General features: G+C 53.2%; 3 protein-coding genes across 4 annotated transcripts; 1 reads left to right on the forward strand and 2 right to left on the reverse strand.

Moving 5' to 3' along the window:
- Positions 1-572: 572 nt before the first annotated feature.
- On the forward strand, positions 573-6,663 carry IL17B (interleukin 17B). 2 transcript variants are annotated; one of them, XM_054168451.1, is made up of 3 exons: positions 573-743; positions 5,717-6,003; positions 6,232-6,663. In XM_054168451.1, exons 2-3 carry the CDS (start codon positions 5,744-5,746, stop codon positions 6,485-6,487), a joined length of 516 nt encoding a protein of 171 aa, XP_054024426.1. In that variant the 5' UTR covers positions 573-743; positions 5,717-5,743; the 3' UTR covers positions 6,488-6,663. The 2 variants fall into 2 exon arrangements, with proteins under 2 accessions (XP_054024426.1, XP_009902949.2); XM_009904647.2 differs by lacking the exon at positions 573-743 and adding an exon at positions 4,516-4,784.
- Positions 6,664-7,438: 775 nt separating this feature from the next.
- On the reverse strand, positions 7,439-10,829 carry PCYOX1L (prenylcysteine oxidase 1 like). The gene is made up of 6 exons (XM_054168374.1): positions 10,560-10,829; positions 10,043-10,249; positions 9,425-9,599; positions 9,126-9,337; positions 8,887-9,027; positions 7,439-8,347 (listed from the first exon to the last, which is right to left on the reverse strand). The coding sequence occupies exons 1-6, from the start codon at positions 10,648-10,650 to the stop codon at positions 7,689-7,691; spliced, it is 1,485 nt and encodes a 494-aa protein (XP_054024349.1). The 5' UTR covers positions 10,651-10,829; the 3' UTR covers positions 7,439-7,688.
- Positions 10,830-15,209: 4,380 nt separating this feature from the next.
- GRPEL2 (GrpE like 2, mitochondrial) lies at positions 15,210-25,306 on the reverse strand. Its single transcript, XM_054168483.1, has 4 exons — positions 25,102-25,306; positions 19,572-19,740; positions 18,712-18,793; positions 15,210-17,819 (listed from the first exon to the last, which is right to left on the reverse strand). The coding sequence occupies exons 1-4, from the start codon at positions 25,167-25,169 to the stop codon at positions 17,464-17,466; spliced, it is 675 nt and encodes a 224-aa protein (XP_054024458.1). The 5' UTR covers positions 25,170-25,306; the 3' UTR covers positions 15,210-17,463.
- Positions 25,307-26,893: the final 1,587 nt, after the last annotated feature.

Raw genomic sequence — 26,893 nt, forward strand, 5'->3', positions numbered from 1 at the left:
GCTTCTCATGGCCAGAAGCTGGGATGCAGAAGGTGTCTGACAGAACCATCTCTCAGCTTTGAGATACAGCATAGAATGCAGCCATCCTTCTAAAGCCCTCGGGGACTGGTGTGTGAGCACCACGCTGTCTTAGGCTGCCTGCAGAAGCAAAACAATTACTTGGAAATTCAGCATTGCCTACCTGTGCTCTGCACTGGTGGGCAGCGAGGCACAGCCAGTGCGAGCTGAGGCCAGAAGCCCGGAAGGCTGGGGGTGGTGGGAGGGCAGGCACAGAGGACGCGAGAGGAGCAGATCATGGGGCCAGCTGTCTGTTGCGCTTCGTAAGCTGGCAGGACCTGCGTCTGGGTGGTGCCTCAGCAGTCCCTGCCTGGAGGAGCCCGCAGCTCTGCCCTGAGCCATCCTACAAGGAGCTGTGACTGCCCAGCCAGCAGCACCCAGAGAGGTCCCGCTGGGATCAGAGTCTGTCCGTGCCATGCTCTCACACTAGCCCCTTCCATCCCTCTGCTGCCACCATCCCACAGGGGGAGCGGGACACAGGCAGCGGGAGCCGGGAGCCGTCGGGGCAGCGGCTGCGCTGCACCGGGCGCTGGGCCGGGCAGGGGTGGAAGGAAGCGGGTGTTCCCAGCACGGGGGTGGGAGAGCAGGCTTTTTCCATCAGGTGTTCTGTCTCCAGGAGAAGGCGGCAAAAGAAAACAAAAGGCAGGAGAGGAGCGGGACAGGAGGAACCTGCGCGTCTGGATTGTGTAAGCAGCGACGTGCTGTAAACGGCGGGCGGCTGATGGATGTGGCGGCCTGGCCGCGGCAGGACGTGCTGGCCGTGCACCCTTCCTGCCGGCCGTGCACCCTTCCTGCCGGCCGTGCACCCTTCCTGCCTGCCGCCGCTCTCCCGACGCCACTGGCTCCCCATCGGCATCGTGCCCAGGGATGGCCAGGCTGGGGTGCTGCTGGCCCCGTGGCCCCGGGTCCCAAAGGACAACGCTGCACAGCTGTGCCTCCCGACGCCAAAGCTTGGCTGTTATCTCAGGCATGTGATCCAGCGGGCGTGATTTACAGACAGCCCAGAGCATCACCCAGCTCCCTCCCGAGGAGGCAGGAGGGCTGCCGAGACAGCCGGATTGGGGCTATATAAGTAATGCTATCCTTTGATGCAGAACCCAGGCACAGCGAGACCCCGGGCTGCCCACAGCTCTTCCAGCCCCTCACACAGCTGCCACGGCCACCCCTGCTGCCTGTGGCACCGCGGCATATCGGGACAGCTCTGTGGCCACAGTAGCCACATTGCACAATGCCCCTTCCCTCCCTCCCACGGGATAACCCTTTCCTGCCAGGGTGGGGACTCTGGGGACAAATCCGGCGTCATGGGGGTGCAGGAGGGGATGGGTCTGTGTCCCACAACAGCTGCCTGGGGGGAGGGCACCCCGCCTGATGCCAGCAGTGGATTCCTGTCAGCCCTGACCGGCCGGGCCCTGGCTCTGCCTTTATGCAAGGCAGAAGCCAGCACAATTAAGCACTTTTTTGGTTTTCCCTTTTTTGAGAAGGGGCAAGTTTAATTCCCACCAAACAATGCTCTTTTTCCAGCAAGCTTAAAATAAGCCTTTTTGGCCCTGGTGCCTCTGGAGCTGCTGACGCACCGAGCAGGGCTTTGTGCAAATATGGATGTGAGCCGGCTGGGTGCTACCTGCCGGGGGGCAGCGGGGGGTGCAGGAGGGCCCCCAGGCCCTGCCCTCCTCCCTGCTGTGCCGTGGGGCTGGCTCTGGTGAGGCCAGCTTGCCAGAGCATGCTTATGTTTGATGAGTGGAAAATATTGCTCATGTAGAGATAGGAGGTGCTGTGGCCGTGCTGGAGCCTCCTGCCAGCCCCAACATCTAGCCCGTGTGTGTGTTCAGGTGTGCTGGAGCCTCACAAACCCCATGGAGCATCTGTGTTCAGAGCTCAGAGAAGTGATGCTGCCCACTGCCTGCCATGGGTGGAGGAGACCACAAAGCCCACAGCAGTGGCTCCTGCCCTGGCAGGGACATTCCTGCTTGTGAAAAAAGGCAAAAACTCTTTTCTGCCAGCATGGGAACTGTGATCTGATTCCCCTTGTTCCATCACCTGTGGCCCCCATCGTGTGCCCTGCCGCATGCTCCCTGACCAGCACATCTCTCCAGCCAAACATGGCTACTCTGCATCCCTCTACCTTGCTAGCTTGGGCTCAATGGCTCAGCTGTGGGCACAGCAAGAAAGTTCCATGATGGTTATGCTGAGAAATATGCACCTACATTTACGTGGGGCAAGTAGAGCCTGCCTTCATGGCCCCTTCTGCTTTGCTTTCCCACTCAGCAGGCTATGCTTTCCACCCCAGCTTCCCGTGGCAATGGGGCAACGTGGTAGGGAAGGAGCAGGAAGGAGCACATCCAACAACACCCATAAGCACATCCCTTCTTCCCCCTGGGTAACTCCCAGGGGAGCTGTGCAGGGGTTTCCCATGCTTCCCAACCACGTTCTCCCTCGTGGCCCCCTGTGAGGCTCACCCCAGTGCACTGTGCTCTTGCAGGGAGGGCACCATAGCTGGCATGGGCACATGAAGCCTGTTGGCCACCCTGTCCCAGCAGAGAGGCAGAGGCTGGCCATACCCCAGCCTCCTATGCACCCCAGTCCCTTCCCTTGTGTGTGGCCAGTGGGGAAAACCCGCCCATGCCCGCCCCCACCTCCCCCAGCTTATCAAATTTGGCCATGTCTGAAAAGCCCTGGTTTCCTTTTCACCAAAAAAGATCAAAACTGGGCAACTGGCTGCTGGCTGGCTGCCCCTGAGCCTCTCTCATGTGTAAACAGCATTGCCGAGCGCTGACACAACGCAGGCGGCCGTGGCACACGCAGGCAGCCAGCACCCGCCAGGTGCCCAGGGCTCCTTCTTGGGAGATCACAGAACACAGGGTGCAGTCACTGGAGTGCAGGCAGGGACTGGCCCAGCACCCCAGAACGGGCTGGTGGCAGCAGGCCAGCTGCTGCTGTACTGCTCACTGCAGGAAATGAGTGGCTGCATGGCCCCTGCTAGGGCAGGTTCCCTCTGCCAGGTCCCAGAGGTGACAAAAGGAACACGCTGTGCTCAGCACACAGCATCAAACTTCACCCAAGGGGAGAGCAGATGCTGTGCTGGCACTGTCCTTGGGGATGTTAACATAGGCTGCAGCAGCTGGGCTGCATTTCCTGTTGCATCCCAGGACTGGCAAGACTGGGAGGAAGAGGAGGGGGTGGAGGGCTGGGTGAGCTGGGGGTGCAGTGGGTTTTACTCTCTTTGCCGGGATTTCTGGAGGCCAAATTCATGGGCTGGGAAAAGGAGGTGGAAATTGCCCACCACTCTACAAAGAACAGGGACCTTCCAAGCCCTGGGGTTGTACAGCGAGTGAGCAGGCAGAGAACTGAGCATCCAGTGCTGAAGAGGGGGCAGGAAAGGGGAGGCAGAAAGCACCAAAGCCAGGTGGAGCTGCTCCCCCGCACTGCCTGGTCTCCAGGGCAGCAGCCCTGAGAGTGTAAAGGGCCCTTCCAAAAGAGCAAGGACTGTCCCTGAGCATGGGGAGCAGCACTGGGTACACCCAATCCCATGGCCGGCAGTGTTGGCAGGGAAAGAGGTATGCCTGGAGGGATGGAGAGAGGGATGAAGAAGAAGAGGGATGGAGGGGAGGATGGAAAGGAGGAAGAATGGAGGGGAGGATGGAGAGATGGGGTAAATGAGGGATAGAAGGAAGGATGGAGGGGAGGAGGAATGGAAGGGGAGGAGGAACGGAGGGAGGGAAGTTGCGGAGGAGGGATGCAGAGACTGATGAAGGCTGGCTGTGCTGTCGGGCAGAGGACAGCGCCACCGTGTGGCACAGCGGCTGCCTGGCTGCAGGGACGGCCCAGGGCAACGGGGGCTGCAATGCGAGCCTGCTCTAGCCCCAGCCGGGGACAGTCCTTGCGCCGTTCCCGGGCCAGGGTATCTCACACGGACCCTCGTGCCTCAGTGTCCGGCCCCCAGCACCTGGAATCCCAGTGCCTGGACCTGGGAAGCCAGAGAGCAGGGCACAGGCGAGGGCAGCATCTTACCACTAACTCCCACCAGCCTGCAGCTCTGGGGTCCAGCCCCAAGGCCAGCAGCAAACAGAATTGGTGTGTCCCCACCGCCAGAGCTTGGGGACAGGTTCAATGATGGAGTAGGAAGGGTTTGGGGAAGGACAGAAGAGGGGTGCAGAAAGTGATGAGTGCCATCATCTCACCACTGGGCAGAAGGGTTGGGTGGTTCCTGGAGACAGTGAAGTCGGTGGTGGCACATGGATGCTGGCAGGCTCTCAACCTGTCCCTACAGGACAGCTCCAGGCTGCCTGTACATCTTGCTGCCCATCCCTGTTCCTTTCATAAGTCCCTTATTCCTTCAACCCAGCAGCTGTCCCCCTGCTGGACCTCATATAGCTATGACCACACTCGTGGCACCACGGGAGCCCAAACCTCCTCCCCAGAGCAGATTATTGCCCAGCGACCCCTCTGGGCTGCCCCGTCCAGAGGAGACCCACCACTGTCCACAGCCACCGCTGCAGGTGGAGCCGGCACCCGGGGAGGCGGCGGGTGGCCGAGTCCCAGACCATGCTGGCCCCCTGCCCTGCCGACACTGAGGCTCCCTGGCACCTCAGGGACCAGACACACCTCCGGCAGAGCGGAGCCAGGGGCTGGGGCTTTCCCTTTTTAGCTCCCCAGCTCCCCAGTGCCAGCCACACTGCAGGACAGCGGCCGGCAGCCCCTCCGCAGCGATGGAGCGGGCTCCAAACCTGGTAGGTGATTGCAAGCTGGCTCAGGGCTTGCTCCCAGTTCTCCTTCTCTAATCTGAGTATTTGCATGCTTGTTTATGGGTGGCTACCTGGGTTTGTTGGCTTTGGAGGCACATGCCAGGCTCATTGCTCTCACACCTGGCATGGAGAGGATGCAGCAGCTTCAGAGAGCAAAGCCACAACAGTCTGACTGGACAGTCTGGCAGCGGAGGGGGCAAACAGCTCTGGGCGAGTGGTCCCTGCCCCTGGGCACTGCACACCTTGGGAAGGGCTGAGGGATAGACAGCAGGGTGTGGGGCTGCCTGTGGCCAGCTGCAGGGACACGAATAGCAGGGAGCACGACTACAGAAAGCAACTTTGTTCAGTGCTGGGCAGCCTGCCGGGTGTCAGCACATGGGAGCTTGGCCCTGCGAGGTCACAGGGAGAAGCAAAGCAGAAAGCATCTTTTCTCTCTCACCATCCTCAGAGCACAGAGGGAGGGGAGAGGAGGCTTTGGATAAAGATCCCATTCTTGACTGTCTCATCTCTAAAGCTCCATTTAAACCACAGGCTGTCCAGGTACAGCCTGAACTGAGAGTGTACCCATCCTTGCCAGCACGCAACTGTCTTGGGGTGGGCAGGGAAGGGATTGGGCACAGCTTGGGCAGGGGCAGTTTGGGCAATGCAGCTGCCAACTGCAACCAGAATGAGAGGCCTCACAGCCACATGCATCAGCTATGACTTGGGCCAGGGGTTCACCACAACTCTGTGTCCACCACTCCTTGCAAACTTCCCTTGCATGTTCCCGTGGGTTTTGCCTGCAGGCCCTTTGGCACATGCCTCCCTGAAGCCAGTGTAGTCCTGCCATTGCCTGGTGGCCCATGGAAGGGGGGAGAGCTCCCCTTCCACAACAGCCCTGTAGGCTGCTGTCACATACCATCCTCCTTTCTCCTCAGCTTCTCCTCTGCATCTTTACCTTTGCCATGGTGGTGGTCCCTGAAGCAAAGGACCAAAGCAAGGCAGCAAAAGGCAGGAGAAGGGGCCTGGTGCGGGCCCCCACAGCCACCCCTGCCCTCACCTGGGCCCCGGATGACCCCTATACCAGCATGGCAGACTACGAGCGCAGCATCCAGGACATGGTGCGCCAGCTGAAGAACAGCTCTGAGCCCAGGGACACCAAGTGCCAGGTCAACCTGAGGCTCTGGAGGTCCAACCGGAGGAGCCTGTCCCCCTGGGCCTACAGGTGAGCTTGGGGGGGGGGGGGACGTCGGGGACATGCATGGTGGCTCCGTGCCAGCACTGTGGCAGCCACAGCTCCAGCATCACAGAGCTGCAGTGGCTGCTGGGGGGTGCGGTGGGATGCATCCCACCCATTTCACCTCGTGGAGACATCATCCTGCCTCTCCCCAGCCACCCACCGCCCCTCATTTCACCATCTCTCCAGCCTTGCCTCGCTTTCCCTCTCCTCCAGCATAAACCACGACGCAGCGCGGATCCCAGCAGAGCTCCCCGAGGCCCGCTGCCTCTGCACTGGCTGCATCAACCCCTTCACCATGCAGGAGGACCGCACCATGGCCAGCGTCCCCATCTACAGCCGGCTGCCCGTGCGCCGCCTGCTCTGCCAGCTGCCAGCCGAGGTGGGGCACAAGCACTTCGGGAAGAAGTGTCACAAGAAGTATCAGATGGTCATGGAAACCATTGCTGTGGGCTGCACCTGCATCTTCTGAGGTCGCAAAGCTAACCCCTTCGGCTACCCGTGGGCATCTAATCAGCTTGCTCTCGCTTCCTGAGTTTGCCTGCTCTGGGAGAGGGTCACCCAACTAAGCGCCAGGGTGAGGAGAGCTCCTGTTCGAGGCAGTGGCAGCTCCAAGCTCCCCAAAATTCCCTGCCATACTCCATCAGTCTCAGCTCCACTTCGGGGACACCTAGCAGAGGGCCACCCCTGGAAGTCACCATGCTACACAGTGAGACACTCTCACCTCCAGGGAGGAGCTCAGCAGGGTGGGCTGGGGATCAGAAGGAGGCAACTGCCTGCTAGTCTCTCCAGTTGGGCAGAACCAGGCCTTCTGCTTCCCCAAAGTCCCTGTTTGCCTTTGTCTGCTATCAGTGCAACAGCTCTCGAGTGCTCAGTCCCCCAGGTCCCCCAAGCCCACTTACAAGTTCTGTACTTGGCCAGGCAGCCCAGGGAGCAGGACATGAGCACATCTGAGTGGCTTCTGATGTCTTCAATAAAGTGCATTGCTGACCCTCGTCTGAGCCTCCTTTACCTCAGCTCATTGTGCTGCCCCTCTGGCCCTCCATACCCACTTCTCCCACTGAGGCTCTTCAGTCCCCTTCAGCTGAACCCCAGGCTTAGGGAAACCTGGACAGCCTGGAAACAGGCAGCATGCAGCAGCAGGCAACTCTCCCTGCAAGCCAGGACCTGTGACAACTCACCCTGCATGCCCAGCCCCAGGGCATTAGGCTGTTGTGCAGGGCTGGCTCCAGGAGCACATGGCATGGCAGAAGCCATGGGACCTCCTGCCCCAGCCAGGGCCAGCTGTTTCCAGAAGAAAAACCAGGAAGGCAGGAGAGGCTGTGTGAGGAGCTGGGCAGCCCATTGGTGGAGACCCACCTGCTGCCCATGCCCATCAGCCTTATCCTGGAAAGTGCCTCCCAAAAAGAGAGGTACAGGGACCCTTTTTCAAGAGGAAAAGCTACAGGCTCCTGTCCAGTAAAGCCTGAGCAGAGGGAATAGGGAACACAGCACAGACACACAGCAGCACTGGGCAGGGACTATTCCTGAAGGAAGGTGACGCAAGTTCAAGCTGTCCAGGGCACAGCCTGTCCGTTCTCCCCCAACCCCAAACCCCCTGCTGTCCTCAAGGCAATAAATACTCCCCAGGCTACTACACAGAGAAGCTCCTGGCCCACCACCTCCCCTGGCTGTCACAGTTCAGTCTTCACCTTGTGCATCAAATCCTTCTGGTCGATTTTCTCCAGGTCCTGATGCCAGCGGTTGTAAGCCAGCAGGGCCACGTTTTTGGCTGCCACTGCTATCATCTCCATGGAGCTGGCCACCCACTCCACACCACTGAGGTAGAAGAGGTTCTCATGGAGCACGATGGGTGGGAGGGACTTGGCAGCATCGTAGCGGGGATACGTCTGCCGCTCTGTCACCTGCACCGAGTAGTAAGACCTAAAGAGGGTCTTCAGCTGCTGCTTGTCCAGCGGCTGCTGGGACAGGACACGCCACACTGCGGCCTCCTGGGGCTGCTTGCGGCGGAAAGCTGCCGAAATGTTGACGGGACAGATGTTGTCCATGGCGTTGAAGAAGAGCTCGGGGGTGTCGGTCGTGAGGATGCTGGCAAATGGGAAGAGCTTGGGGTCAGGGAAGCCAAAGTAGGAGGAGTTGAGGTAGCCATGCACCACGGAGGTGACAGAGGGCTGGAAGGCTCCAGGGAAGTCAGCGATTGGTGGCTCAAAGTTCTCGAAGGTGAAGTTGCTCCTGCGGGGGTGCAGGGGAGTCGTCACGACCACCATGTCGTAGAAAGCTGAGCCCTGGCCTTCACTGCCCTCATAGTGCACCTGGTACAGGGCTCTGCCCTCTGAAAAGAGAAGGTGGACAGTTAGGAGTAGTCCTGTGCCCCATGTGGTATTGCTCTGGCCCCCTCTTTTCCTCCACATCCACTGGTTTTCCATTACACACCAGTGCTGGACCATAGCATCAGATGGTTATGGATGAGGACCTGACGCTTTAGGGCAGTGGAAAGGTTTTATCAAGCCTGTGGGAAGGTTTTAAAGAAAAGCCCAGCCTAGTGGGACAAGGAGGACTAGGGCAGCACAACCTATTCCCCAGACTCCTGTTATGCAGCCCTGCTACGCTGCACTGGGGAGCAAGCCTGTAACAAGGATGGTGCCACAGAAGAGATTTGAGGCACCTCGAGAAGTCAAGACAAGAGGAGAAGATGGACAGATCCCCAGGCCCTCACACAAATGCTGTACCAGGTCCAGGACACTCTCCACCCTCCCAGTGCTTTCTGCACCCGTAGAATCCTCATGTTGCCACCACCAATCTCCTGCCCTGACACGCCCAGCCCACAACCAGGCTGGTGGCGCACAGAGCAGATCCCACGCCCAGGCTCACCTGAGCTGTGCAGAGAGACACCTGTCACCCTGGCTGGGATGATGTTGGCTTTGGTGAGCTTCAGCAGACCTGAACACACCAGCTTGTTGCCTCCTTCCACTTCCCAAGTGCTGCCCTGCGCCCCCGCTAGAGACATGGCTCCTGGGGAGAGGAAGAGGAGAGTGGCTCAACAGTCTACCCATAGAAGGGACACTGGGAAGGAGAGCCTCAAGGGCAGGAGAGGGGGTCCCCGCTTTCACCTGCGAAGGCAGGCACCAGCACTGACTGCCCGTAGCTGGAGCGCAGGACGGCCGCGATGACATCGTCCACAAAGCGCTGTGTGACGCCAACCTCCAGCAGGGACTCGGCCACGGAGCGCTGGGTCATGTTGATGAAGGCATCACCCCCCAGCGAGTGCAGCAGCTCCTCCAGGCTGGAGAAAGCATAGCCGTGTGCCTGGTACTTGTAGATCCTGGATGAGACAGGCACACAGGACACCTGGTGATGCTCTGGTGTTGGGGAAGAGCCCCCGTCTCTCCAGCCCCGTGGGCTCTCCTACCTCATGAACTTCTCCATCACCCCCTCCACCCACATCTGCAAGCGCAGGAAGCTGATGCCGTAGTGCCACCAGAGCCGGAAGAGGTTGAGCAGGTACCAGTCGGTCTCCTCCAGGATGAAGTGCTCCCCGCTGAATATGGCACTCTTCCCTGCCACCTCGCGCCGGTGCTTGAGGCCTGTGGGGAGTGGAGGGGGGATTGGCACACTTCCCTGGAGCTGGCTGGTGACTGGGAAAGGCCAGAACCAAACACCACAGTAGCAGGGATGCTGGCTAAGATACTCTTGGAGGAGCACTAGGGAGTGTAGGACTCTAGGACACTGGCACACCAGCCAGATCCCATTTGTTCAGGCACCACATCGAGCTGCTGCTGCCTCCTGAGGCGCATTGTTGGGAGTTTATGAACAATTCCCACACACTAATTCCATCAGGATCCCTACTCCTGAGACTGGTCCACCACATCCCTTTCTCTTCCAGGGCAGAATGCAGCTAGGGCACAGGGACAGCATGAGGGCCACCACGTGCCCGGGGTGCCAAAGCAGACTGGAAGCAGCCCAGGGGCACCCCAGCTTCCCGACTCAGGGACAGAAGCAATGTGGGCGCTGGGATGCTTGTGCTCACCCAGGATCTTGACGAAGTCCTGCATGTGGAGGCTGAGGGCGTGGATGGATGCTCCCCTGCTCTCGTACTGCTGCTTGTTGACGGTGACGGTGGCCAGCCGCCCCCCCACGCCCGCCGGCTCGAACACATCCAGCTGCACCTGCGGCCCGAAGTGCTGCTGCAAAAAGTAGGCGACGGCCGAGCCGCCCAGCCCGGCACCCACCACGGCTGCCGGCGGAGAGGGAGGAGAGCGGCGAGATCAGCACCGAACCCCGGCTGAGTGGCGGGCTGCCGCTGCCCCGCCGCCCAGCCTCCCCGGTTCCTTGGCCCTCCCGCGGAGGGGGAAAGGGCAGGGATGCAGCGGGAGTGCCGGGGGCCCGCATGGCAGCACGCTCTGATCCCGCAAACGCGGGATGCCGGAGGTCCCCTCTCCCACCCCCAGAGGCAGGCAGGAGGAGGCCGGTGCTGCCGGTACCGAAGATGGATGTCCCCTCCCAGCCCCGTATTAATGTCCTCCTTGCCCGCCCCCCCTTCCTACCGATGTTGCGCGGCGGAGCGCGGGCGGCGGTGGCGGGCATCAGGAGGGCGGCGAGGGCCGGCAGGAGCAGCGCGGCGGGCGGCGGGGCCATGGCGCTAACGGCGGCGCGGAGAGCGGGTCCCGGCGGCGCCCGGCCCGGCCCGCCCCTTACCGCAAGCTCGGCCCCCCAACCCCCTGCCGCTGCCCCGCCCTGCCCGGGCAGCGACTCGGCCAGGAGGGAAGCCCCGTGCCGGCGAGCGGCGACAGGCCCGGCCCGGCGCTGGAGCCCCGAGCGCCGAGGAGGAGGAGCTGGCGGAGGCGAGCAGGCTTTGTTCCTGAAGAGCCGGGGGATGCGCGCAGCCGCCGCTTCCCCCGGCCTCGGGCAAGCCGTGCAAGGCCGGCTGCGGCCTCACCGCGGGCACAGCGGCAGCGTGAAAAGGGGCTCTGTGCTAACACCTCCCAGCTCTGAGAGAGCAGCGCGGCAACAATGAAACCAGCTGCACCCATGTCAACTGTCCGGGGAATTGCCGTCTGACGGCGGTGCGTTCTGCGGATTTCTCTACGCGACGGTCCGTGAGACTTACTAGCACCAGCCTCAACCTCACAGAACGACTTGGAGGGTCAGAGGAGACCCTCGGCATACAAACTCGTCGGGTGCAGCACACAAAAAACCCCAGGCACAGCCACAGTGAGGCCCCTCAGTGTCTTCTGTCCCTCACACACTGGCCCTGCGTCCCTCTGGACGCTCCACAGCATCTTATTCATAACAAACCCAATGGTTAAGCAAGGGGTGGAAACCCAGGAGGTCCCCCTGGTACCACTTCTGTTGCAGGCACGCTGTGGGCTGTCCTGCCTAGGCCAAGCTGCTGCTGCAGCACATTTTCCAGGGGCTCAGTCTGTGCAGGGCTGATGGCACATGGTGCTCAGTACCCGGCTGAGGGGAGCAGGCTGGATCCTGCATGGTTCATGCATCAGCAAAAAGCACGTCAAGCTTTTGCTTGCAATTTCTGCCCTAGGCAAAACCAGAGAGCAAACAGCCTGTGCGATGGGATCCCCTCTGGGAGCCTGCTGCTGCTCAGATTACAAAGGATAGCAGAGAGAGAGCAAAAACTCTGGAACAGCTAGAACATGTAACTACAGCCCCTGAGCCTGCTGCAGCCCAGCGCCGGCCCTGTACAACGTGACAAAATGAGGTCTGAGAATCTGTGATCTGAACTTTGTCCCAGGAGAAACACAACACAAGCCCCTTCCCAGGGGGCTCCCAGCCAGGAGCTGCTTCAGAGTTCCTGCATGGAAGACAATGCACAACCCAGAAACTCAGGTGTGAACATTTGAGGGGAGGGGCACAGACAAAACCCACCATTGCTCAGCTCACCCAAGTCCTTACAATGGGCAATGTGACTCTACCAGGACGGAGAGGCAGTGTTTCCAAAGCTGCTTAAAATAGAGCACACAAATATCTTTACAGCACGTCTTAGGTTTTAACGAGCTCTTACTTAACCAGCCTGATTTCACCGTGGCTGTGGGCGACAAGAAATCTGCCTGTACAGACAGCAAGGCTCCGAGGAGACCGGGTCACTCCTACTCCCAATTGTTTCCCTCTCGCAGCAGCCCCAGCCCTGCTCGCTGCATTCTGCAACACTGTGCCATAAGCAGAAAGCACTTCCCCTTGCTCACACTCTCTGATGCATCTTTGCAGATGGAGGTGTCTGTGGTTTGAAAACTCCCAACTCTCACTGCTGCTGCAGAGAAAAACCAGCAGAGCCAGAAATCACTAACACAGCAGTGGGCAGCACCATTTCCTGATCTAGTCTGGTTAGTGAGCACGGAGCACTGCTGTAGAGCAAACACCAAGTAGGGCCACTGCATTTCAGTCCCCTATAATGGGACAGCCTCTATAAAAGAGTGCCTATAATGGGACTTCAGTTTTGGATCTTTAGCACATCCAGAAAGGTCATTTGTAAATGGTCTTTGCCAAAGGTTTTCTTTCCTAGGGAGCAGTGCCCAGAACAAGGCAAGCAAGGCCCTGCCAACATGGCACTGTTAGGATTCTAAGGCAAAAAAAGCAGGGATGGAGGCCTGGCTGGTTTGGCAGAGGCTGCACGGAGAATGGTGTCTGTTACAGTCACTCCCCTACACAGAAAGCCTGTTCTTTTCTCCAACAAATCCCTGCAATCATAACCTGCCTGCAGATACCACAGCATTAACACACAGTGTGTGCTAAGCCAGCCTTAACTGAGCTGCCATACAGTACGTGCCCGCTGCAACACACCATGTACAGAGGGGCAAAAATGCAGCAAAGGGAAGCTGAGAGAGAATGGAATGGGAAAAGCAAAACCAGCTGTCGAGGATTCAACTGTTAGCAGAGTTATACAGCATGAACCACAGCACCAAAGGCTGGCAGGCAGCATTTCTCCACACCATGGTCCATGAGTGGGCATACTTAGGAACAGACACAGCAAGAGGGATGGAAGTACTAGAGGACAACACAATGGGGTAGTAACCTCTGGCAACTGCTCTGTGTGAGGAAAGATGACACACTCTTGTGTGTGTGCATTTCATTCAATCACAGAATCACAGAATAGTCTGGGGTGGACCTCCAAAGGTCAGCTAGTCCAACCCCCTCTGCAGTAAGCAGGGGCATCCTCAACTAGAACAGGTTGTTCAAAGCCCTGTTGAGCATCACCTTGAATATCTCCAGGGATGGGACCCTAACCACCTCCTGTTCCACCTGTTCCAGTGTTCCACTACCCTCTGAGAGTCCACTTTAAGTGTTGTTAATAAAATGTTCTACAAAGTACTGCCATGAGCTGCAGGCAATCAGATCAGGCCCACTGGCCAGTGGTGGTTGGGGCAGGGAGAAAAAAAGGAGAAAGAAGCAACTGCAGTTTTTTTATTCTTCTTCTTTGCAAAAGGGCAGTATCTGGACACTTAATCAGTCCTTTCCAGCATTAACTCAAATGGTCTTGTCAGATCCTTGCAACACTCTCACACTTCAGTCTTTTGTCTTTCACACAGCCAGAGCCTTTGGGTAAACAAAGAGGGGAGAAACACAAAACCGTACAACAGATAGAGGTTTCCCCCCACCTAAAATGGATTTTTGGAGATTAAGCCACACTTTGTTCATTTGACTTTGCAAGGAATATCAAAACAGCTCAAGTTCAAAAATAAAGAAACACTACAATATTCACAATATAAAACTTAAATACTTTTGCCTTCTTTTTTAAGGAAAGGACTGCTAACAGCCATTGATTTATCACAGCTGTTTCTCAACAGAAGCTCTGCTGCTGAAGCACTGAAGGTTCACAATGCAACATTCACATTCTGCACTGCTCCCACTGCTGCCAGACTCCTGAGAGTGCCACTGGAGGCTTGTCCAGAAGCTCAACTCAGATACATCCCACTGATGGAGCATGGCAAGGTTACAGAACAACACAAGCCCACGTTCAGCAGGGCTGCCCACTACCCAAGAGCAGAAATGCAGGTCCACGTATCACCTTCACATGCTTGTCTTAGCTAGTTGTCCACAATTTCAGCTCAAGCTTTTCAGTTTATGGCTGAGAAAAATGGACTGGAAGTGACTAAGAGGTATGTGACACTTCCTCTCCTCTGCAACCATGTCCCTGCTAACTTTCATTAAATGTTATATATAACATTTGTTAACCTTGCAGATGGAGGTGTCTGTGCTTTGAACTTTTGGAACTTCTATTAAATGTTATATATAACATTTAATAAATGTTTTTTTTGTATATATATATTAGTGTTTCATTAAACAGTCACTGAATAAAGGGACTGGAGAGAAAAAGCTCTTGGGTCGCTCTCCTCTCTGCTGTAACTCTGCTGAGTGCAGTGGAACTGCACCACCAGGGACCCTGCCCCGCCATGCTGAGCGTGCAAACTTCACACTGGGCAGACAAGGGAGCAAGAACCTACAGAGGAGAAATTCAATCCACCCTTACATAACCTCATCCACAACAAAAGCCATCATTAAGTGTGCTTGAAAGGCAAGGGAATCGGATTCTGCCACAGAAATTTGCCTTCTGTGACAGGATCCAAGTTTGGTTATTTCGTTTTCACTTTACCATTCAAAGGAAGCAGAAACTAAAACAACAGCTACAGTATTCATCTCTTTGGTAACTTCTGTAATAGAGTCTCTAAGTAGAGGGAAGGTCTTAGAGTAAACATCATAAAAGCCTGGTAAGATCCTCTAGAAGTTCACAGATTAAACAAACAAACAAACAAACAAACAAACAATGGGGCATGAACTGGAAAAATAGCTTGCCCAAAATAAAACAGGGCCTGTGGGAGGGTAAGAAAGACTGCAGGGGAACTGGATCCCTCAGATTCCTGCTCTAGCCACACAGCAACGTCTCAGTGAAAGCGGATTCCAGAGACACAAGTGGAATCAGTAAGCTCAAAGTACAGACAGAAGGCCCTGGAGTGCATTTCAGGGTATTCCTTTAAGGCAAAAATGTGTCAGTATTAGCTGAGGAGACAGGCAGGCTTGACAAACAGTCCAAAGGTGGACCAAGTAGCTGCAGTATACTTTCACAGTCAAGTGACTCTGTGGGTCAGCTTACAAAGGATTTGGATTTCATCACTACCTATCACACACTACTTCTAAATCCAGAACAGGTAAGCTGCAGCCCTTCTATGCCAGGGAGCTACCCGTCATGTAAAATGCCTTTTGTTTTGTTCCCTATAAATGAAGTTTCACATTCAAAGTCATTTTCCATAACCAGCTTTACCCTCATATTGCAAAAAAGACTCAGCTGACCTAGCAGGGGCTGAAGAGGCAGAAGAGAACCCACACACTCCTTTCATAGGTTCCTCAGAGCAGGCTGCAGACAGTCCTGAGGCAGAACAGCAAGACTTGCACTGCCGTGTTACATATTTTACTGTTCTTTTATCCATTCTTTGTCTTGAGTAACAGCACAACCTGGTGGCCCAGTCGGCACACAGACCAGCAAAATAATGAACATGAACTCTTATATCTCTCTATGCATTCTCAACATGCTAAAATGAGAGCACTGAACAAGAGATCTGTCCAAAGTGATCAAATGCTGCTGTGAAGCAGGGTTTCAGCGTTGAAATCTCACGTACCTGCCTCAAAACCTAACAACAGACAGGCAGAAAACCGCACTTCAGAAAGTATCTGCTACTGAATTGCCCACACAGAGCTGTCACTAAAGCAGCTTGCACAGAGCATATTAGAAATGTGCATCTTCCTTAAGTTCCTGTAATGATAGCCAACTAGCTGCACAGAGTCTCCCCAGGTGAAACTCTCCATAGCTGCTAATCGAAGGCTGCGGTAATCTTGAAGTCCACCACAAAAGGATTATGCAACTGAAGCCTGCAAAGGAATGGGAGGAGAACAAGCTTTCCTCCAAACCACTGATGACATCCATCACAAGTAAAAAGTTTTTGCAAGTGGATCTGAAGTAACTGTCAGGCTGTGGATCCAGTTTCAGAAAGTAGAAAGGCAGAAATTAACGAATCTGTAAGAAACAACCTGAAAACCACCATTCCTGCCTTGGCTTTGTGTGGTGCAGACCACAGGATGGTTTACACAACTCTTCTGTCATTAGACTGCTTGCTGCTCTGCCAAGAGTTAAATTCTGATCTTACTCAGGGACTGCATCCTTTCAGCTGAGATAAATGGACTCCCAGGCAAAAGGGCCACTGGGAAAGACATCTGCCATGCTGTGACAACAACATGCCTCCAACGAAGAGGGTGGCTTGAAGTCAGCTTTCACCTCCTCAGCCTTCTGCTTCTCTTGCTTTCTTGACACTGCTGCTAAAATTGGTTCAAGGGCACTTGAGACTTTTAGTAGAAGAGATTTTTCTCCTTGTGTCAAAACCCAAAAGGTTTAATACTTACTACGACTGCGCAAAAGTAGAATCTGAATGTGAACTGTAAGTTATCTGAGTGTTATTTGAGTATCATTATTGGAGAGCTGAGAAAACAGAACAGTCCAGATTTCTTGCTGAAGGGCACATCTCCATTTTGCCAGCAGCTGCAACAAAGAGTGTATAGTTTATCATGCTTGAAAGCTGCACAAATACCCATCAGGGCAGAGAAATTACTCTCCTCAAAAATATACTTTTTGGCTGGGGAAAAAGAAAAGAAGATTTGAGAGCCATTTTCTGACTCCACCAAGGAATGAGGAAAGCTGAAATTTTACCTGAAGAACAAACATGAACATGTTAGCCTTGGCCTAACAACTGAATTGTCTTTAAAATGTCATCCTTACTCAACTGTAGTACAACAGAGATGTCATCAATTCAGGATTGTTTTCCTGAAGTGACACAAGAAAAAGCTGCCTCTGAATGTCATTTCAAGTGATCATATTCAGCCCCACCTTAGGAGTCTGGGGACAAGGGAAGACACCAAAACCAGCCTGATAATAACAGTCAGCTCTTTGGGCTTTTCCTCTCTCTGTGCTTTGCAAAGAAAAAGCCTCACCACATTCCTGTGAGGTAGGTCAGTATTATTCTACTCCTTTACTACACATATGGAAACTGAGTTGGAGAAGATACTTTCCCGAAGGCCACTGCAGGAGACTGTCTCAGAAATGGAAGCAGGAGACAAGACTCCCTAGCTCTTGGAGATTTCCCTTTCTTTCCCCTATGTCCCCTCTTCCCCATAAACCATTAACGGGGAAATGAGCAGCGGAAAAGGGGCTACAGCGCCACGTTTCGGACTACCAGCAGGCTCCTGGTGCTACTCCACACACCTCAAAGAGGGTTATTAAATACACAAGTACCTTGGGACTCGGGGCAAAACGACTGCACACAGTGTAAAGCCAACACACAATACAAACCCCGCTCAATAAATAAGTAAAGACATGCAGCTGCAGCTGTGACTGAGCGCTGAGGGGTCCTCAGCTCAGCAAGGTCCCAGATGCCCACGGCTAAGCCCGGGTCACTCCTGTGACTCCACCGCCACGCCGACCAGCGCGTGCCGGATAGTGCGACCGTGGAGTTTATAACCATCCTGAGTCACCAGGGCGATGGTGCCTGGCTGCAGCCCCTCGGCCGGTACGTGGCAGACTATTTCGTGGTCGTAGGGGTCGTATTTGCCGCCAACAGGGTTCATCTTCTGGAGGCCGTGCTTGGCGAACACGCTGTGCAGTTTGGCCTCTATGAGAGAGAGGCCTTCGTAGATTTTCTTCAGGGTTGGATTTGGATTGCTGGGTTCTGCGTCTTCCGCGGCGCTCTCGGCGGTCTTCTCCAAGATATCAGCTACCTCCACAAGGTCCCTGCAGAAACTCTGGATCCCTGTGGGCACAAAGAAGCAAGAAGTAAATGAAGGGCAGTTTACAGAACACACAGAGCTACGCTACCAATGACAGGCACAAAGTCGCAGCAGTTTGAAGGCACCTTTTAAAGCTGGGATAGATTTAGTGAGAGCAGACAGCTGCCTTCTGTTATCCCAGCACTCAACAGCCATTTCATAGCACAACAGGTAGAATGTAAGAAAAATACAGCAGCTCTAACTGCACAGCTGCTAGAATTAACTAAGAAAACACCTTCTGAGATTCATGCACTGTGGAGAATATTTCTCAGAGATGGTACTGAGGGAGTGTGATGACTGAACAGCAGTTTCTTCCCCCCTGACCTGCCTCTGTTGCCAAAGCTACAAACCTAGCCTGCTTCACTGATGCTAAAATATTTCTTATAGAAGTTTTAAAGAACAACTGATATAAGAATTGACAATCTTTGTTCCAGGTAGATTCTACCTTCCAAAAGCTGGAGCAGAAGAGAAGAGGTTGTTAATATAGTAAAGGAGATCACGGCCTGATGACACAGCTAAGAGCATGAAATGCACCCTGCCAGAGCCAATTTTCAGCACACCATTTCCAACCAAGTCAGTAGAACTGCACTCAACTGCACTGGGCATATTTTATTACTAAAAAACTCAAAGATTGGAAAAAAAAAATCCCCCAAACAAACCACAAAACAGTCACTGAGGTAAACCTGATGGGATACAGCTGGACATACACAAAAAATAGCAAATAAACCCAGACACCAGGAGTCCAGGCCAAATATCATGCCAGACTGTACAGTGAATGAGGGCTGGATGCAGGGTATAGGAAAGCTGCTGATCAGCATTTTATGTTCAGACAGGCAGGCCATGGCTGTGAGCACAGCTTGCCCTCACTCTGCTTACCAAAGAGCTTGGCATCTTCCACAAACTTCTGCGTTCTCCTCCGGACGTTCTCAGAATCTGCCAAGGCCTTCCGGTATCGCTCCTGCAACCACAGTAGCAAGGGGAGACTGTCAAGCAAGGAGGCAAACCAAGTTTCCCAGCAGCTGGTGATCCCTTTAAAAACATCCTTCATGTCAGAAGCTTGTGCTGGGCTCTTGTGCTTTCATTACAGGCAAACCCAAGTTCCTCTCCTACCAATTAATCAGTACAACTGCAAGTCGCTCAGGAGACCCCAGTGCAGGCAAGAAGCAGTCAGGGTGCAGCTCCATAGAACACTGCACTGTCAGGCCGCTGCTTTTTGCCTGGCTCACTGTGGCCATTGAGATGCAAGCCAGCAACAGATCTGTGGCCGGCTGCTGTAGCACTGGGTGCAGTGCTCTCACGTCCAGAACTGCCCACTGCTGAGGGATTTAATCCTCTCCTTAGTCACATCTGTTCCTCAATGATGTAACATGGTCCGTACCACTTCCACACACCACTGTCAGTGAAGAGGATGTTCCTTCTCAGACAAAACTATTGTCATTCCCTGTGTACAGGGCTGTGGAAGAATTGACCAGACCATCTCCAACAAAGCTTTGCCTGCCATGATCATACTGTCAGGGATCTGCTTCTAGGTACTACTGACAGATGGTGTTTCTGAGGAAGGCAGACTGTGCTTTCACAACGCACCCTCTCACAGTTAGAGCACAGCTGCTCTAAAGGCTGCCAGGGCACAGTGGTGTTGTATGTCATATGGTTTAAGGAGAAGCTGGGGCTGAAAGGCAGACCAAGTCAAAGGGACTGGACAAAAGATATAGTGATGCCAATGGCAGCACACTCACAGTTAGATCCCGGACTTGTTCTTCCAATTTGATGGCTTTGTGCTCTAAGGCACAGTCAGAAAGGGGATGCTTGGGCTCATCACGTGGATCTTCTGGGCCACACTCGTCTCCTGTACTTCTCTGCTGAGCTGCAGTGCTGAAAACACAGGAGGATGCCCTGAAATAAAAACTAGCAACAAAGAAGGAGTGTTAAGTAACAGCAGGGTCAGCAAGAATTCTGGTTTAGAGTCATTATTAAAAGCAGGCTTTTATAAAAATGGTACACAGGATTCTAGAGAAAATGTTAACTCTCTTCAGAAACTAGGGACAACTAGCACACAGACACGTAGATGTGTTGAAAATCTTTTTACTTTAGACTCACAAGACTTGACAGAGGCTGTGAACCACTTCTTTGTATCTTGAAAAGTCAAGTTTTCACTAGAAAACAAGTTGTGGGTTGCATTTTTGCTGGCCTCCCAGTACAGATGATCCACACTGAATGTCAAACTTCAGAAACACTTTTTGCAAGGCAGTCTTGAAAAGGATGGAAGTAGCATAAAGCTGGTTTTGCAATTATGAAAGAAACAAAACAAGTTCTGAGCAAATTCAGTAAGATCTGCAAACCCATAAGACAGGTAGAGCCTGAACAGCTCCCTAGGGTATCACAGTGACTGCAGAAGGGGAAGCCACCAGTGGAACTGCTGTGGGTTTCTGCAGAGGCAAAGATAGACACACATCTCAAACTGCTGGCTAATGGAGGATTCAATTCCTGGATGCTCTGACCTGTTTGTTCTCCTGGGTGAAATGAGATACAGTATTTGGTGCATTGGGCTTTCATCCTATTGATGAACCTTTCACCAGTTCATTCTTCTTACAGCAAATGCTGTACCCACATTTCCTGAAGACTAATTAAGAGACCAAAGAGAGCTCTCAAAGGCATGACCAAATTTTGTGTATCTCAAATATTCTGGGGCTTTCTGCCAGGGCCTTGAAAGCTCCATTAGCTGTCTGGAAAAAGGACTAAATGTTCCCACTGGAGCTTGTCCCTAAAATTCTCCAACTGTTCTAACTGCTTCAACTGTTTTTATCTCTACTGGCAGTGAAAGAGTCCTGCAAGCAAAAGCAACCAAAATGAGCCCAGGCCTCACATTTTGAAGCCTACCCTTCATCTCCAATGACTTTTTCATCCCAAGTAAGCTTTTCAACTAAAAATGACACTTGTCAGTGGTTTGTGTTGGTAGAGCAGGTGGAGGTCACCCAGAAGGCTGACTCCACAACTTGCAGAGGAAATGATGAAACAAACGAGGAGTCAGATAATTGGATTGGGTTGTATAAACACCACCTAGGTGCTCAGAAGTGTACTCTGTACTGTGACAATCCCACAGGTTTCCCAACAACTAGATGGTAGAAGTCTGGTTGCAAAGATTCTGGTTAGAAAATTATCCAAAGCAGCATGCTGGCCACTTTGAAAAACAAAGGGAAATATTTTTCACTCAGTTCTGTTCTTTTCCATGGAGACCTTCACCTGCCACCACAATGCTGTCACACCAAGAGCAGAACCAAAGTTTTTCACTCCCTCTCTTTCACTTGCTTTTACAGAATGACCAGGACAGGACCTATTCTTGACAGTATGAGGCCAACACCTCAGCCCCACTTCCCTCTCATGCCTCACACCAGGAACAGAGTCTGCAGGCTAAAGTTCAGTTTCCATCCAAACCAGTTCTCTTCAGGAAACATTTTAGTGTATGCTTAACAAGGAAGGGTGTCTCCCTTTTAGGAACACCAGGACTCTTCCTCTGAGCAGGGCTTTCATCATCCCCTTTAATAGAGGGGGTTTGCATGTTCTGAGTGCACACCTGCCAAGCGAAACGCAGCACAGAAACCACTGCCCTGGCACCCACTCAAAGCTCTGTGTCTGTACAGCGCAATTCAACACTGCCCAGAGATGGTAATTTGGGCCCCAGGATCGATACAGCTGAGCTCACATTACCATGCCTGCAGCATTAAGCTTTCTTACTTTTCAGCAAGGCTCTGCTGGTTGGGTCGAACATGTCAGAAGTGCACAGCTTTTGTTTCTGGGTCTATCAAATCAGTCATGATTGTTCAGCTGAGATGAGTTGGACTCGATGATCTCTGGAGGGCCCTTCCAACCCTTACCATCCTGTGATCCTGAGCTTACAGCAGCAACTGGAAAGAACAGGCTTGCCTCCTTTATTCCAGTACGGGGGTTACTGAGGCTGTGCAGAAGGAAGGTGCAAGGAGTTGAAACCAGCTGAAAACTAACCCCAGAACATGAAAAAAATCTTCCTGTATTGTGTCCCTGAATAGGTTTGCTGACAGATCAGATGAGTGCAAGTGGCAGCACAAAAGAGAAGATGGATATGTGAAGTCTGGTGAGATATAGAAGGGTGAATATGGGGAAGGGAAGAAGTGTCCCCATCTGTGTGGCAGCCACGACTAAACCTGGCTCAGCTCTATGATCAAAGCACAGGTTAAGAGATTTCTATCTGCCCACAGACCACCAAGCATCTTCTACCACTCCCTGCTTAGCAGCCCAGATGTTCCTGCATTTCATCTTTAACACATGGCTGCTAAAAGTCCCACAGCACTAATGAGCAACTTCCTTTTTCCACCTGAAGACATTTGCATATGCCATTTTTTTGTTTGGTGGGTACTTAAAACATGACCTGTATGTCAAGCCACTCCTTTTCCACACTACATACCACAGGTCAGTCTGAAAGTGCTCCTCCTATGTGTATTTTCTCTGGAATGGGGTCTCTGAAGAATGAGGCAAAAGGCTCTTTTCAAAATGCTGCCCAGCCACTGTGGTTCTGGGCTCCAGGAATGAGAACACAGAAGAAACCCCCACATTTCAGCCCCTGCTGCAGAGATCTCACTGAGCCAGATGACCCCACCTTGCATGATTTTTAAGATGCTTGCCTCATTTGGGTTTTTTTTTTTTGACTGGTTAACGCAGCACTTTGTCACAGTTATAGGAAGTAGACTGAACCAGAGGTGAGGGCAGAGAAGGACCCTCTTCACCAACCCTTCAAAATCAATCGGTGAGGCTTTAAACGACTGTAAAGCTTTCTTTGTAAATAAAAGGTGTGCCCATGGAAAGCACTAACTGCAAGCTTTGTTCTTTATTGTCTCCCATATCATTTAAAGACACGCAGGGGTAGAAATGAGCCATGCCCCAGATGAACCAAAGAAACTGAAATGCAGCTGAGAAAGCAGCCTTGCCAGGCACCCCCCATGGGTTACACTCCTGCTACTTAAGGAAGCTATACAAATGAGTTATCTTCGAGAAGCAAAGGTGAGTAATTTCCCTCTGCTACACTGCTGGGTGTGTTTCGGTGTGTAGGAGGACAGGGGGATGAATGAACCGGTGCCTCAGCTACGCGGAGAGTCTACGTGAAGCAGAGAGCTGCCTGCATGGACTCCTTTCTCCAGCTTGTCACAGAACACTCCCACACACAGGGCAATGCAGCGGGTATCACGTGCTGTTCAGACTAGCCTGCCTTAAAAGTTATAGGCAAGAAACAGAATCACAGCCTGACTCCAAGGGGAGTTCTCAAGGACTGTTACTCAGAATTGAAAACGCCGCTCAATTTACTTCTTCCTCCAGGACGAACGAAATACTCCACTAAACAGGGCAAGTGCTATTTACTGTCTGTCCACTGCACTGTGTTCCATCTTTTAAACACAGTCGTGATGACAGCTGCCCTAAAAATAGGCAGAAGTCCCACTGGTGGAAGTTGACACATCCTGAAGTGACAGACACGTGGAAGTCCCAGGGCGTGTGAAGGGATTATACAAGCAAGATGGTGATTTACAAACTGCTGTCACAGAAAGCCAAACAGATAGATGCAGCTGAGAAGCTGATTGCAGACGTATGGTTTAAGACAGTTTGTCCTTAAAGATTAGAATTTAAACGATGAGAAGAGCTCTCTGTGGTCAGAACAATGGCATCGCCTCTCTCTGGAGCACAAGCTCCATAGCAGAACATCGCAAACCAACTCCTCATGTTCTCTCTAAACAAAAGGGTCCTACCTAACCTCTCCTTCGACACTTCCTCCTCCTCCCAAATCAGCATGACAAAGCAGCCAAGTACCCAGAAGAACAGAAACATCTGCATTAGTGGTTTAGCTCTGAAGGAAATCCCTTCACTACCCCCAGTTACTTTGCTCTGCTTCCTCAAGGACAGATACCACAGATCAATATCATGTGAATTCCCCTTGGATGAAACTGGAAAACATGCTTGAGAAGTGTCCCTTACTGCAGGATGGCTGTACCCAAGCAGCAGACTCCCAGACTAGAGAGAACCCAGGATTAAAGGTCTCCAAGAGGCGTGCAGCGTGGATGCCTGGGCCCCACCGCTTTGCTGTGTGGAGCTGCTCCTGCTGGCTGCAACACGGACAGGGCCATGGAGAACTGGAGTACAAAAGAGGAGCTTCACACCACCAGCAGGTTTTGGTCATCCTCTGAGAAGGAAGCCTGTTCAGCTCCCGCCAAAGGCACCTATTTCAAACCTGGCATATGTCTTGAGAGAGTCAAAAGGGTGTCTTTACATGTATAAGAGAATATGACAGAGGAAAGCCTTCAGACACGCATCTTTATGTTTACTCCCAAACATAACTACTTCTATTACATGATGCAGAATGATTTGATTGTCTTTAAGTAGTCCATTTTCCCCAGTAAAAATCCTCTAGAATTAGATAACCTGCATTGTTACTTCCCTTCTTTCTTTTGTTCATTTCCCTTGGTTACAAACACAGATGTTTCTGTCATGTGCTGCAGAATTCGTTTATTGAATTTAACAACCTTTTGGTGGTTTGGGGTTTTTTTTCCCTTTTCAGAGAAAACCCTCTAGGATAAACTCACACGCATTTTGGACTTCTTTTTTTTCCCCCCCTCTTCACCTGCCCACATTTAACTGAAACAACCAAAAAGGATCTGCTATAGGTGTCCCTTTCATAAGCCCTGTATGTCCAGAAACACGACTGGTCATTACTGAAACAGGCTCTCTTCCCTCGCCCATCCAAGACATGCCGAGCACCGGTGCTGCATCGCCACCGAAACCCGAGGGGCACACTAGACACGTGAATGGTTCATGGAATCATAGACGGGTTCAGACGGGCAAGGCGCAGGAATCACCCCTGGATCCACCTAACCGCTGGAAGCTACCTGACAGCTGGCCACAGAAACACTTTTCCCTACAAACTGAAACGAGGTCTTCCCCCAAACACGTCACTTTTCCGTCCAAGAGCTCGCGTACTCAGAGCCTGCTTTTTGTTCCAGGCCTTCTGAAGAACTCAGGGCCGGCAACGTGTCCCTCCGTGGCGGGCGGCCCTGCCTCACCTCACCTCGCTGGGCGCCCCGGGCCCTGGACCGGCGCCGCTGGCTACGAAACGCCGCGACGGGCCCGGGCCCGGGGCGCTGCCACGTCTCGCAGCGAGCCCGCCACAGCAGGGGAGGGGTCAGCGCCGCCGCCGCTGGCGACCGTTAACGGCTCGCAGGGCGACGGAGCCCCTCGCTCGCCCTCACGTACCTGCCGCGCCGCGCCGCGCCGCCGAGGGAAAGGCCGGTCCCGAAGCGCCGCAGGGAGCGGACGGCCATCGCCCCGCAGACAGACCGAGGGCCGGACGGACTGGCGGAGGGGAGCGGCGCGCCGGCGCAGCCCGCCAACTACAGCTCCCAGAAGCCTCTGCGGGGACTACGAGTCCCGGCGGGCGGCGCGGGAAGCGCCTCGGCGGCTGCGGCGCGGCTGCGGCGGGTCGAGCCGACGGGCTGGGAGCCCGGGGTGGTCTGCTGCCCTGGCCGCGCAGCTCGGGGCGGAGGATGCTCACAGGGTCATAGAATGCTTTGTGGTGGAAGTGACCTGTGCAGAGCACCTAGCCCAAAGCCCCTGCAGTCAGCAGGGACGTTGCCACTGGAGCAGGATCCTCAGAGCCTCGTCCAGCCCCAGGGATGGGGCTTCTACCAACCTGTGCCACTGTTACACCGCCCTCACGTTAAAAGAGTTCTTCCCTCTATGTAGTCTAAATCTCTCCTCTTTAAGCCACCACCCCTTGCCCTGCCACAACAGGCTCTACTGAAAAGCTCGTCCTCATCTTTCCTACAGGTCCCCTTTATAGACAACTGAAAGGCATTTCAAAGGTGTTTAGTGGTGACCTGGCAGTGCTGGATTAATGGTTGGACTTGATCTAAAATGTCTCTTCCAACTAAAACAATCCTATGATTAGTCCAAAGGCTGATTATTCTCACACTGAGATACTTCTTTTTTCTCCTGTGTCCAATTGAAATCTCCCCAGGAATAACTTGTATCCATTAACCCCTGTCATTTCCCTGTGACTCCTGAAAAGGATCTCCACCTTATTTGTAGCCACCTTTATGTACTGGAACATGGTGAGAAGGTCTCCCCTAAGCCTTCTCTTGAAGCTCTTGAACCTGGTGACAGGTTGGACTTGATGATCTTTGAGGTCTCTTCCAACCTTGGTGATAATGTGATACTGTGAATAAACCTAATTATCTCATCTTTTCCTGGCAGCTTCCCAGCAGTCTGATCATCTTCATGGCCCTTCTCTGGATTTTCTCTATCCTGTCCCCATTTATTTATTTATTTAGTCTAGCAGGGACCAAAACTGAACACAGTATTCCAGGTGTGGCTTGACAAGCACTGAGTAGGATGGGATGACTTTATCTGTGGTGGTGATGGAGCAAGCAAAAAATGTTTCTTATCTCATGGTGAATAAACATTAAAAAAGCAAACCCCCAAACCTTAGCCAAATGTGCTTTGTAACTGAGGACTACCTCCAAGGAGGGCCTACAGGAAAGATGGGGAGGGACTTTTTATTGGGGAGTGTCGTGATAGAACAAAGGGTAATGGTTTTAAACAGAAAAGGGGTTTAAACTCAATCCAAAGGATTGTAAGAAGGGAGAAAGTCTTTACTGTGATGGTGGTGAGACACTGGAATAGGTTGTGGGACACTGGAAGAGGTTGTGGATGCCCCTTTCTGGAAGTGTTCAAGGTCAGGTTGGATGGGGCTTTGAACAACCTGGTCTTTAAGGCCCCTTCCAACCAGAATAATTCTATGATTCTGTGATGTGCTTTCACAGGCTGTGGTGGTCCAGCTCCATTTCTCCCTACTATGGGCAGAGGCTCCTAGTTTCTTTAGTGGGCTACATGTTGCTTTGAGGAGAGAGCTTTTACCCTTTTCTGAAGTGAAATGGGACAGTGTGGCTCCAGGTCCCAGAGAGAGCAGGAGCAGTGACACCCAGCACGGAGAAGCTACTGTGAGGAAGAGGATGAGCACCAACAGGAATGGGGCTTCCCTCCATCT

Source organism: Dryobates pubescens, chromosome 16, assembly GCF_014839835.1.
Source record: "Dryobates pubescens isolate bDryPub1 chromosome 16, bDryPub1.pri, whole genome shotgun sequence".
Lineage (NCBI taxonomy): Eukaryota > Metazoa > Chordata > Aves > Piciformes > Picidae > Dryobates > Dryobates pubescens.